The sequence below is a fragment of the Haplochromis burtoni genome, unplaced genomic scaffold (assembly GCF_018398535.1).
Source record: "Haplochromis burtoni strain Fernald_Lab_line unplaced genomic scaffold, NCSU_Asbu1 Contig_792, whole genome shotgun sequence".
Lineage (NCBI taxonomy): Eukaryota > Metazoa > Chordata > Actinopteri > Cichliformes > Cichlidae > Haplochromis > Haplochromis burtoni.
In genome coordinates, this window is record NW_024583153.1 from 48,712 (window position 1) to 61,577 (window position 12,866).

The window sequence follows — 12,866 nt, forward strand, 5'->3', positions numbered from 1 at the left end:
CACCCTTGTGTTACTTCTCAGAACTAATTTTACCCCGAGTGGATGATAACGGCAAACATAACAGGCATAATTTTGCCTGCTGCCTGACTCGCTTTTCTGCAATAAAATAAACGCTCTATAACAAACTGAAAAGGAGACATGCAAATATCTGTGCTGTGTTATCCACATGCAGTCAGGTTGCAAAAACAGAGATCAATCACAACAATAACAGAATGAAATCAACCTCACTCACAAGACTTGTCACCACACTACAGTGCAGCACGCTGCAGAAGAACAGGTAGCACAAAATCAGCGGCAGTACTGACGAGTGGATCTGCTCTTAGCTTTATGGAACACAACACTGTGGTATGCAAAGCTAATAAGAGCTGAACTGAACAGCCAGTTGACAAAAAAGGTTATTTCATTCATTTTTAATCACCAAAAGTAAATTCCAGCTTCTCAACAATGTGAATACCAAGCATAACCTAACATGTCCACGGGCACCAGGACTAAGAAGGCATCTCCTTTACCGCGCTGGTCCTTCCACGCCTACATTTACCAGCACACAACAGCCTGCCGATTGCCAGCTTCCTAAATCATCCAGTTCTTGAGATCTATTAGAAAAAAATCAAAAGAAGATGTTGGTGGGATCATTAAAGTCATTAGGAGGCATTTATCTATTTCATAGAGAAAAAAACTCACTGATTTATTGACAGGACAGACAGTAGATTAACTGGGGGAAAATAAATCATTAGCTGCAGCCTGTTGAGGAAAACACTTGTTTCTCCTGCACTAAGCATCACTGAGTCAGTCATCCATCCATTTTCTAAACCGCTTAGCCGGTTCAAGGTCACACGGCACTGGATACTGTCCCAGTATGCACTGGCTGGCAATCTATCAGAGCGGCTGGCACACAAAGACAGACACACTGGTAGTCACATTCACACCAACAGGCGTTCTAAGGTGGCCAGTTCACTAAACATGCATGTCTCAGAGAGCAGGAAGAACATGCCAGCTCTACACAGGAAGGTCCCAGCTGGTCAAACCAAACGGCAAAACAGGCCATCCAATCAAAGCTTTCTGCCTCTCTACAGAAAACGGCAGATATTTCCCAAGATTTCCAGATGACCTCACACCCCAAGGAAGCCGAGTGAAACAAAATGAAAAGAAATTATGTCATTATAAAATGACGCTTTTGTTATTTGTACACCAATGTCTGTACGTAGCAGAGACCAACACCAGTTTGCCTTTAATCGTGTGTGATGGAGAGCAGAGGAGAGAGAGCGGATATCAATTCACACTGTTAAAAAAAAGATGTAAAAATGAAGTAAAATCAGACACTGTGGCTGCTATCTGCTCTTTAAGTCTGACATTAGCCGTTTCCAGGTCCAAACTCCGCTGCAAGTCCCAAAGTCAAACGAACACTGCGGCATCACAGAGAGTTACAAACTATGTAAATTATTTCACCTTAATAAAATGATCAGCGTTGCTGCTTTACCAGGTGTAACAATTAAGTTTAACATCCAGGCATCCATGAAAACAGGATTTATGAAGTTTAACGGAGTTAGAAGTTAGCAGGAAGTTAGCTCGCTAGCTTCCACCTAAACATGATATAGCATGTTCTGACTGAGAGATTTCTGAAAAATTCAAACGTACAGCTCTGCTGTCACTTCCAACATAAATGAAGACAGGAAACTAAACAGCAGTGACGTTTGTAGGGTTACTGAAGTTGGGCTAGCTGGTATATAATGATGTGCTACGTGGTAGCTAGCTACACAGCTATGTTAGCACAAACACAGTGAAGCTGTAGGATGAACGCTAACTTTTCTCCACTCGATAAAAGTTAACGTGAGGGTTCCTGATGGTTAGGGACAAATGCAATCGCATGGCAGGATGCTGTAAACGGACCAAACTTCAGCCAGGAGAACAACTGAGATAATCCATCCACAGTACGAGGTTAGTCATTAACATACTGCTGCATGGGCTGGGCTGTAGCTACATCGTAAGGGTTTAAACACTGAGCTTTAAAATGAACAGTGGCAATAAAACCCAGAGAGACCGACAGTGATCACTGATTGTTTTTAGGGGCTTGTTCAGATTAAATAGAACAAGATACAAAACATGTTAAAAACACAACAGCCTTAATAAACACAGAGCAGTTTGGACCTGGAAGCAGGGTTCATACGTCATCACTTAAAGACCGATTGGACATAAGTCAGTCAGAGTCTTTGTCTGAGAGATTAAATCATTTTAACCCGAAATCATTCAAAGGAAACGGTTGTTCTTTATTTCACAGAAAGAAATGGCAATACATCGCGATTCTTATTTCTTAGTTTTTATCATTAACTAATAACAAGTTATGAGTTTATAGCAAAATTATTTAGCCCAAAAAATGTTTTCAGTGTGTGTTCTGTCGCACTTAGGAAGTAATGACTAGTGTGGAGCAAATCACCACAAATAAAAAGATGACAACCTCAGATCCTTTTATTTTTTTAATGAATACAGTCTGAATCTGGTACAAGCTCAGAGCACTGGCAGCTTTCCTGCTGATTACAATAAAGGCAAAGCAAAGCTGCACCCCACGACAAGCACAGGAGGGCAGGCTTCAGCCCATCTTCACCATCAGAGACGATACCGCAAAACCCACTCGAGCTGGGAGAATCACCGATCCAGAAGCTGAAACTCGGCATGGAAACTCACAGAAAGAGCCAAGTTAAGGAGTCTTCCTTACAGCGCCTCAAACAAATAACCATGGAAAATCTGTCCTGGTATGAACACTGAAAAAAGGCTAACGACACGTCCTGTACAGATACAGTATAAATAATCAAATTTGACCTGTGACAGTCCTGGGAACAAAGACGTGGATAAAACACACTCCCAAATCTCAGGTATGGGATGACGGTCCTTTTGTTGCTAGGAGACGACGGTTCATTCCTTTGCACCGACAATCTCACTTTAAAGATGCAGAGGCTTTCTCTCTGCTCTCTGGTTTACTCTGGATTTCTATATTTATCTCTCTCTCTCTGCATGGACTCACACATTCAGCACACATGCATCTACACACAGACACACACGGCCTAAAATCCACACACTCACATATGTGCATGTGTGCGTGTGTGTTAATTACCCAGCTGCAGTAACCCAGAGACTAATGATCTCTCATCACTGTGAGGTGGGATTAAAGTTTGAAAGTCTTGATTAATTGATTGAGCTAGCCAGTCAGGTGCATGGCAGGGAGCTTACCTTATTGCTCTATTAGATAGATGAAGAGAGTGAAGTGCAAGGCTACAGGGAAAATGGAAATCCCTAAATGAGAGAAATGGAATAGGGGGAAGAAACAAGAGGGGACTAGACTCGGGTGATTGAGAAGAAGAGGAAGGACGAGAGAAGAAGAAGGTGAAACGACAGCATCAATAAAGAAGTGCAGGAAAGAAGGAGAAGAGAGGAATAAAGGACACAGGGTGTAAGAGGGGAGAGACAAAGGGATGATGCTGAAAATAACAAAAGAGCAGGAGGGGAGGGAGGGAGGGAACAATCAAAGGGAGCTCAGCACTGCAGGAAGGTGGCAGACTGACACACACTTCAAACACGTGTGTGTGTGTGTCTGTGTGTGTCTGTGTGTGTCTGTGGTGGAAGCTGTGTCCATACACTGACCTTCTTAACCTGGCAGGAAGGGATCTGCAATGATCCCATTCAAAGTGTGCTCATCTACTCTGCGTGCACACACCTGTAACAGGTTTGGACACGCCCACACTGGGCTACAACGCTGCTTTATTATAATGACACAGTTGTGCAGTGACCACTGTCCACCTGTTCATTACCGGGTGATCCTCACACATCCAGGGATGATCCAGGTCCCGTTTGCTCCTTTTAATGATTCATTCTGATATTATCAGCATTTATGTGGCAAAATGTGGTTTTTCCTCATTATTAACTGCACCTCAAACAGGTGATCGAGAGATTTGACTGGTTTGGTGGTTTCTTAGCTGAATGTTTTCATCACGTGAAGGAACACCCAAAGCCTCAATCTGACAGCCAGACTGATGACAGGACAGTTGTAGCTTATTGCTACCCAGAAAAAATCCACTACAGCAAACAGGAAACTGATTCAATGTACAGATAGAGACAGAAATAAAAGCAGAAGATCTGTAGATGCAAATTCTACATATTTTGTTCTGGTCAATAAATCCTAATGAAACACCAACAGCCTCCAACTTCTTTCATTTCTCTGTGACGCTACAGCTCAGATGGATTCCATTGAATTCCTTCCAATGGGAAAACATCAAGCCTTTATCAGACAGAGGAACTACAGGTTACCAGCTGGATTCAAACTCAGGACAACACACATCACCTTTTAATTCAAGGTTTTACATATCAGGAAATGATCAGAATAATCTCGTCCCCAAGTCTTAAAATGAGGTCCAACAGAGGCAGTTTGTAAAAAGAAAGTACAATCCATGATTCACCAGCTTGTACAACCAACATTAGCAGCAGCAACAAGTAACTGTTTTCTTTATCAGTCTCTCAAATCGTTGTGGAGGAATTTTAACAACACTGCTTCGACTCATTGAGGTTTGTTGGGGTTCATTAACGCGCGGCTCTCTGAAGGTCTTGCCGCAGCATTTCGGTCGAGTTGAAGTCTTTGTGCCGTCGCGACACTTTGATTCATTTCTTTCTCGTTTTGCTTGGAATCACCGTCCTGTTCCTGAAGCACTTTTGGCCAAGCTTTAGCTGAGTGACAGACGGCCTCATAAGCGACGTAGACCTGCTGTAGATACAGAATACTTTGGTAGCTCACAGTCAACCAACGACTGCTCCCGGGCCTTTTGGCGGTCTCTTCTTGCTCCCTGTGTTTTGTTCAGATACTCTTTCATTGTTCTTTTTAGAGAGAAGAGGCTTTCTCCTGACACCCCTGCCAAACAAGGTGCACTTGTTCAGTCTTTTTTCTGACTGTACTGTCGCGAACTTTAACTTTTAACATCCTAAATGTGCTCTGTAGAGTCTGTCCTTCACACTTCATCACGCAGTTCATTTAATTAGCAGCACTTGGCTGTACCTTACCCCATTAATTCTTATGGAAGCAGTGAGCTTGTATCTTTGGTTTTGGTTTTAATAAATAAAGTATCTCATGTTTGTAGTTCATATCAGTACCTAATTTGAAGTCCTGTTATTGACTATTTTTATTATATCCTGATATGTAAAACTTTGTGTGTCATCACAACCCAAAAAGGGAAACTGAGCTATATTTGTTACGTGTCTCCAGTTTATTGCAGCAGTATGGCCGTGTGTAGATTATTTTATGTTTAACACACAATGGGAACATTGTGTTCAGATGGGCGTTGGTTTTGGAGCTCGCACGTACAAACACATGTGCACGTGCGCACACACACACGCCCGTTTAGCTATCTTAGTGAGGACCTTCATTGACATAATGCTTTTCCTAGCCCCTCACCCTAACCATTACAAACGAATGCCTGACCCTAAACCTAACCATAACCTAATTGTAACCCTGACACTAAAACCACATTTTGAGCCTTTAAATGTCTTCAAACTTGTGAGGACCAGTTTGTGTGTCCTCACAAGTGACTGTTGGTTCTCACAAGTATAGTAGAATGCAGATTTCGGTCCTCACAAAGATAGCTAGACAGGAACACCCACACACACTAATCCGTGAGAATAACTCAGCTAGTTTCCACAACAACACGCAGCGACCTGTCTGCCAGCTCTCGCTGTCTCGCTATCTTCCACACTCGGTCCATCCTATCATCATCCTATCCCCGTCATGCCCGCTCCATCTTATCTTCTTTCCCTGTTTCCCTCTGAGGGTCCATGGAGACACTGAGTGTTTCTCTGATGTCAGTAGTTGCGTGCGCTTCATTTCAATAGCAGCTGCGTCCTTAATTTCCTTCTCATCATCAAACTTGAATTACTGACTGCTGCACTCGTCATTTATTTGTAAATATAGAAAAATAAAGATATACATATCATAACTTGAGTGTCTTAGACCCAAGCTCTTATTCAAAGAAGTCATCATCACATGTCATGTGTTGCTAACATACTTTAGCATCCCACACTACAGAAAGGTGACAGCTGAGGAAAGTCAAACGTCAGTAGCACTGCCCCTCGAGTGTCAAAGTTTGCTGCCCGGCAGCAGGAACATCTCCCTCTGGATACTGTGTTACGTCAGAGAGGAGAGATTACAAGTACATTTACTGAGTATATTTAAGTATGGCAGAAATCACAGTACAGTCATTGTCTTTAACTTTAACTGCTGATTCTGTTATCAAATGTTGAGGTTATAAAATCAGGATGTGTGTCCTGTCCTAGTTAGGCTCAGCACCCCTCCCTGTTGAAACAATAAAATGTTAATGAATATCTTGAAGTGGAGTTGATCTCAATCACAGTGGCCTTTCTGCCCTACTGCCTCTGACTTCATTTAGTTTTATATACCGACATAAAAAATGAAGCCTAAGGCAAATCCTCGAGTAAAGCACAGGCTGATTATTTGTGGCTCGAACAAAAATAAATTAAAAAATCCCGAGTGGTTGCTCCAGGCAGACACTTAAGGTCTGCTGATGTTATTCCAAGAAGAATGGTCGGGCGATCTCCATCATCCATACCTCACCCCGGAAAACACTGGCACTGGTTCCACAGGGATCACCATCCAACCTCAAACACAACAAACACGTCCAGCATGAAGTAAGAGAACAGGCTGTACCAGTGGAATGATTCAGCTTATCATAAAGACACGCAGTAGGCCATGTGTGAATATGAGTGCAAACGGCTGTCGGTCCCTCTATGTAAACGGCGTGCTAGACCAGCGCCCTGTACAGGATGTGCCTCTGTGCCCTGTGACGGCTGGGACAGACTCCAGCACCCTGGGACCCTAAATGACAACAGCGGTTACAAAAAAAACCACATGGATGGATGAAAAATGCCATATTTTACTGTTCATATTTTAAATACTGCACTGTTGCTACTGCTGGAGTAATGGATCTAAATGCAGCTAACCAATGCATCCTGTAGGACATTATCTCTAAATACAAGTTGGTCTGGGAATGGAGGGGAACTTTACACAGAGGACGATACAGGTGAAAGCATTCGCCTAAATTGTATACAGCACCCTGGTCAACAGTTGAAAGTAGAGATGGACCGATCCGATATTACGTATCGGTATCGGTCCGATACTGACCTAAATTACTGGATCGGATATCGGAGAAAAATAAAAAATGTAATCCGATCCATTAAATATCACGAAAGCACCTCACAAAACTTGCAACACGCCGTAACTCACCTCAGAACGTTAGCACGTCGGAGCAGTATGCATCACGTGATAGAGCGGCTGTGGCATGCGGGACCTGTCGGTGGTCTGGATAGCATTTGGAGCTTCGCTAGCAACCTGGCATTTCATCTCCGACAAAGTTATCCCCGAGAGAAGTAAAGCAAGTGTGTAGCCAGGGGGGCCGATAGGGCATTAACTGGGAAAAGGGGGCACAAAGACATACTTTTCTTTCTTATTCTCATTTAAAATGTCGAGCTTTTAATAAATAATTATCTGACACCCAAAGTTTTAATTTGATGTAAAATGAATAGAAGTCAATTACTGTATATAGTAACTATTAAGTCTAATATACCCTAGTAAGCTATAGTACTTTTTCCTTTGGGAAGGTACCATCTGTGCAGTCTGCAATTTTGTTGAAGAAAGATGTTGAATCTATTTAATATTTCTTGAAAAATAATTGATTTCTGTGCATTTTTTTCACACTGCATCAAATTAAGGTTGATTACGTCGATTAAGCATCATGAGGTGGCGCGTGAGGGGTGGTTCCCTATTTTTTATTTATTTATTTTTGTTGTTGCTGGGAGTTGGAACCCTATTAGTTAGGTTGCTTAATATTTATGCTAAGTACTCTTTAAAATACCAGAATAGGGAGGATGGTGTAGGTTTAAGTTTATTAGATTGATCAGTATTGCTGAACTATGAAATTTTTTTTTTGTGCATACAGGTATAACAGAATAGCTTTAGTGTAGTTGTTGTTTTAAACTTATACAAAATGCAGCAAGATATTTAAAAAACAGTTTTGTTGATTAAAAAACACTATATCGGATTCATATCGGTATCGGCAGATATCCAAATTTATGATATCGGTATCGGTATCGGACATAAAAAAGTGGTATCGTGCCATCTCTACTTTAAAGCAGGGGTGGGCAACTCCAGGCCTCGAGGGTCCTGCAGCTTTTAGATGTGTCCTTGATCCAACACAGCTGATTTAAATGGCTAAATCACCTCCTCAACATGTCTTGAAGTCCTGCAGAGGCTGCTAATGAACTCATCGTCTTATTCAGGTGTGCTGACCCAGGGTATGTACATAAGGACAGACATAGTATACTACCTCAGGTCACAGCACGGAGCCATAAACTGTAGTTTTATTGAAGGACTAGCAGAGGCTTTAACACCAAAGAGGTTTCTCTTTGAAGCTTCTTCTGTGAAGCCTGAGTGAAAAGTGCTCAAAGATCTATTTCAAGCAAGCTATCATAATGTGTGCATGTGTTGCACACGCGTGTGAGTTTGTGCGTGCGCGTCTCCAAGTGTATGTGTCACGGCGCCCTTGGACACGGGCTTGTGGAATGTGTTGAGAGCAAGGGAAAACACTGGGTTGCCACAGCAACTAGCGAAGAGAAACAGATTGGTGGGTGGGTGGGGCGCAGTCAGAAGAGCAAGCAAAAGACCAGAAAAAGATAGGACGGGACAGGACATACGCGATCCCAGCACAGGATTAGAGGGGGAAGCTGAAAGAGTAAGACGAGAGCTTAAAGGATACGGGTATGAAAAACGTTCACGTTCGCCCCTCGTCCTTTATTGATGTGGGTAGGATGTTGCTCTGGTTACTTTGTGGGGAAGTCAGATGGGGAGTGTAAACACAGCTCATTCTGTTTCTTGTCCACTGTCACTTCTCCATTTTGCCTTGAAAAATCTATCTTCTGTCCTCTTTCCTGTTTTACGCCTCTTCTTCAACACTTTGCATTCATTTCAGAACCTGTTATAATCCTGCAACCCTTCTGTAACACACGTTACTTTAACCTGGTAAGTAGTGTAGCACAGAAATCTTGTTGTCGACTCTCACACCAAAAACATAAACTGCTCCATTCTTGCCTGGGAACACTTCGGTGTCTCCCAGAGGAGCTTTAGGTGCTGGAGGGCAGGAGAGAGGTTTGCCTGCCGTCCCCATGACCTGCATAAGTGGTAGAAAACGGACAGCTGGACGGCTGGCTGGGTGGACGGATTGACTCTGTACAAATAACAATGTAGCTGAGGCTGTTCACTTTACCTCGAAATAGAAACGCAATACTTTGATATATTATACCCTCCAACAGACACACACACGTTTGTATGGCTGACCTTGACTCCTCACACTACTGCGTTTCCAAAATGTCCTCATTTCAATAGTCTAACAAAGACAACTCACACACACACACAGCATATCCTGATCAATAGGTGTATTGTTATTTCAGCCTCTACATGGAGTATCAAAAGCAGCGTTGTGATTAAAAATACACCGCGCCTTTGGATAAGGTTAAGGTCACCTGCATGTGTTCTTACAGTTCAAACCTGTGCCGCTCACGCAGTGAGGAGGAGGACAGATAAGCTGTCATCGTGACATCATCACCACGACTGTTATGGCGACGCATCATCAACAACTACACAGAACTGCTAATGATGTACACTTACACCAGCAGCATTTATCTTCACTTTGAACTTTTATACAACATCAGGAACAAAGTGGGCGTGTCAGTGTTTCGTCTGAATCACACAAACACATCAGGATGCTTCATGTGCAGACAGAGGTCAAACAAAACGTTCCAGCAGAGAAGGTGAGGCTGACTGAAAACGTGTTCGCTCCTACAGCAGTGCATTCAAAACCACGAGCTGATGTTCAGCATTTAACTGAAGGTGCCATACATGACTGCATTTCCTGCACTCTTTAGTGCCTGAGTCATATCCTGACAAGTCTAATGATCTGATTTATTAGAAATTTGGAACCTGAAACTGAGGTGAGTATAAAGGAGCGGTTGATTAGCCTCGTCCCACTGCCCTGCGTTCAGATAGAACCGATCCTCTTCTGTGGATTAGATTCATAATCCTCAATTAGCAGGTCGTATACTGAACGTGTATACTTCAGGATTCAGAGGACTGAGAAGTGGGAAAGACTAAGGCTACGTTCACGCTGCAGGCGAAAGCGCATCAAATCCGACTTTTCTGACCCTCTGCGACCATCTATCCGATCGTGCTATGACAGTGTGAACGGCACAAATCCGATATTTTCAAAGCCGATCTGGGTCACTTTGGTATGTGGTGCTGAATCCGATACGTATCTGATGTTTTAGAAAGCGACTGCTGTTTGACGGTCATGTCGCATTAAATCCGTCTTTTACGTCACTGACACAAGACAGACGCCGATTATCAGCACCGGAGAAGACATCGCCATCCAGCGTAGATGTCAGTGAAACTGTTGGGAAGACAACGTGAACATTTTATTTGTTCTGTATAATCTGCAGATTCTGACAGACATTTCCAACTATCCTCTGAAGCAGCAATAAGGATCAATATTAGGCCAAATGTAAATAATAAAATAACTTTATAACTTAAAGCAAAAGTGGGAAAGTGACCCGGTGTGAGCCTTAGTGTGAAGGAATTTCGGCCCAAGCGTGACAGGGTCCGTTCACAGCCGATCCCGATAAACTGAAGACAGTTTATCAAATAAAAGATGCAAGATCGCTGCTCAATCTCAGCAAGCGAAACAAAGACCATTAAAATATGAAATATATATAAAACAAGTGCTGATCATTTTCTGCTTTCCTCTCGATGCTTTCCAAAGCATCAAACGTTGCCATGACTTCAGAGGCCACTGGAGTTTGTGGCGAAGCAAATGATCCGTTTGTCCCTCAGGAGGCGGCGTTTGTTTGGAAGCTGGTGTTTTTCATTTCATGATGGTTTGTCTTCCCTCATTTTCACCGGGCATTTACTTTTCCTTCATTGTCTCCTTGGTCACGTTAGGATTGTTTGGTTAGGTCGTTCGGTACGGTCTTTAAAGATCGTACCGTCTTTAAAGTGTTCCCTGAAAAATGATGCTTTCTAAGTGAATACTAATGTGATGCTAACTTGTCTTTGATGGCAGCGTGTAACGTTCTGGGAAAACAAACAAGCTGTGAATATTTTTTACATTAGACACAGCTGCAACCAGTCAAGAGTGAAATGTGTAGGGAAGGTCTGTGTCGGTTTGACACTGGCTCGCTGATTATGCGTCCTCCACGTTGCTGAACTGCCGCACCTGAATTTGCTTAGACCAGCTATCAGCATTCAGGGACCACAGCACAGGCAGTCTTACACCTGCGCTATATTTAAGTGCTATCCTCCACAACTTTATACGGAGAGATTTTTGTCTTCAAAAAGGTCAAATCGAGGAGCTGAAGCTGGTAAAGATCGTTGTCCTGCCACATATACTTTAACAGGTCTGATACAAGAGCTGGACTCCTGGTGCTTTTGTCTTGCAAGGCCCACGCCGGCCTCTCCCTGATCTATCCCAGTTATGTGGTCCATCCCGTGGCTACGTGCGTCAGTCGTAGGCTGGGAATTTGATGCACGAGCTAAGTGCTTAATGATGAGCCTTATTTAGTTCACAGAAGTGAGAATACAAAAAAATCACAAAACATTTCCCTCGTTTATGGTGATCTGTCATCACACTCTACAATGTTGGTGACAGTATTTGGAAAATGAGTCATTTATGTGTCGTACGTTCTGCTGGGCATGCTTGGGAAACGTGTATGCACGCTTGAGGACGGGAGCTGACCTTGCGCTCTTTGTCTCCGTACTCCAGGCCCAGCGTGTCCATGGCGCGGACGATGGCGGCCAAAGATTGGATGGTGTTGCTGTAGACAACGGGCTTGTACTGCTTTACGTCATCGCCGGAGAAACCGTCCTCGTGGATGATCCTAGAAACAAAGAGACGCACGGGCATTAAAGAATGTTAAATACTTGGGCTCTGCTCATTATACAGGCAAACAAAGTGAACAGCAAAGTTATGTGCATGCACAGGTTTGCTTCTCAACCTGATAAAAAAGTGGATTAAAAGCACACGGCAAAGGTGTTTTACACGTTCGTGGGATACAAAAGAGGAAAATGGAGATAAGCACAGGTGGAGCCTGGACCGGAGAGGAGGGAGGGAGCGGGCCCATAACTGTAGCCTAACCTGACATTTAAGGCTGCTGTTTGAAATGCCACAATGTCTTTCAGTGCACCTAACGCAAGGGCACAGCGACAGACGGTCGCAGGGACAGTTAGCGAGGTAGACGCCCGCTCGTATGGACAAATGAGACAAAGACCAACAGAGAGACGGACAGCCACGAACAACAGGTTGATTCAAACAGACAGATACAGGTTGAGGCAACAGTGTGAGGCAATTCTGATAGACAACATCACCATGCATAAATAAACCCGAATGAAGAGACCTCGAGCATGGGCACAACTCAGGATCCAACACGGCTGCAAACATTTGTGCGTGTATTACAGGCCTGTGTCTATCCCACTGTTCTTACTTTACAACCAAGTAATCCAAATTGAAAAGAAATCTAGTAAAGAAAGTGCAAAGAGCTCGCTAAAGTCAGAGAACTAGTGATGTGCGGATCGATCCTGAAATATCGATTCCTCCGATACCAGTCATTTATGTTCTAGAATCGATTCTCACATTAAAATATCGATATTTTAGTAATTTAGGGTAAATTTGTAGTTTATCATTAACAGGAACACAGTGGAAAGAAACTATAACATTCGGATTGTCTACATTCAAAGGAACTACTTCCTCTTCCGCCTTAGGGTTCTTTAGACCTTC

The 12,866-nt window shown here is 43.1% G+C and overlaps 1 protein-coding gene across 1 annotated transcript in view; it reads right to left on the reverse strand.

Annotated features, from left to right (window-relative positions):
- LOC102290904 (guanine nucleotide-binding protein G(o) subunit alpha) overlaps nt 1-12,866 on the reverse strand; it is a gene marked incomplete at both ends in the record, with an annotated part of 83,087 nt that overhangs the window by 46,851 nt on the left and 23,370 nt on the right. The window contains 1 exon segment of the mRNA XM_005950475.3: nt 11,829-11,970. Coding sequence (XP_005950537.2) covers nt 11,829-11,970 — 142 coding nt within the window.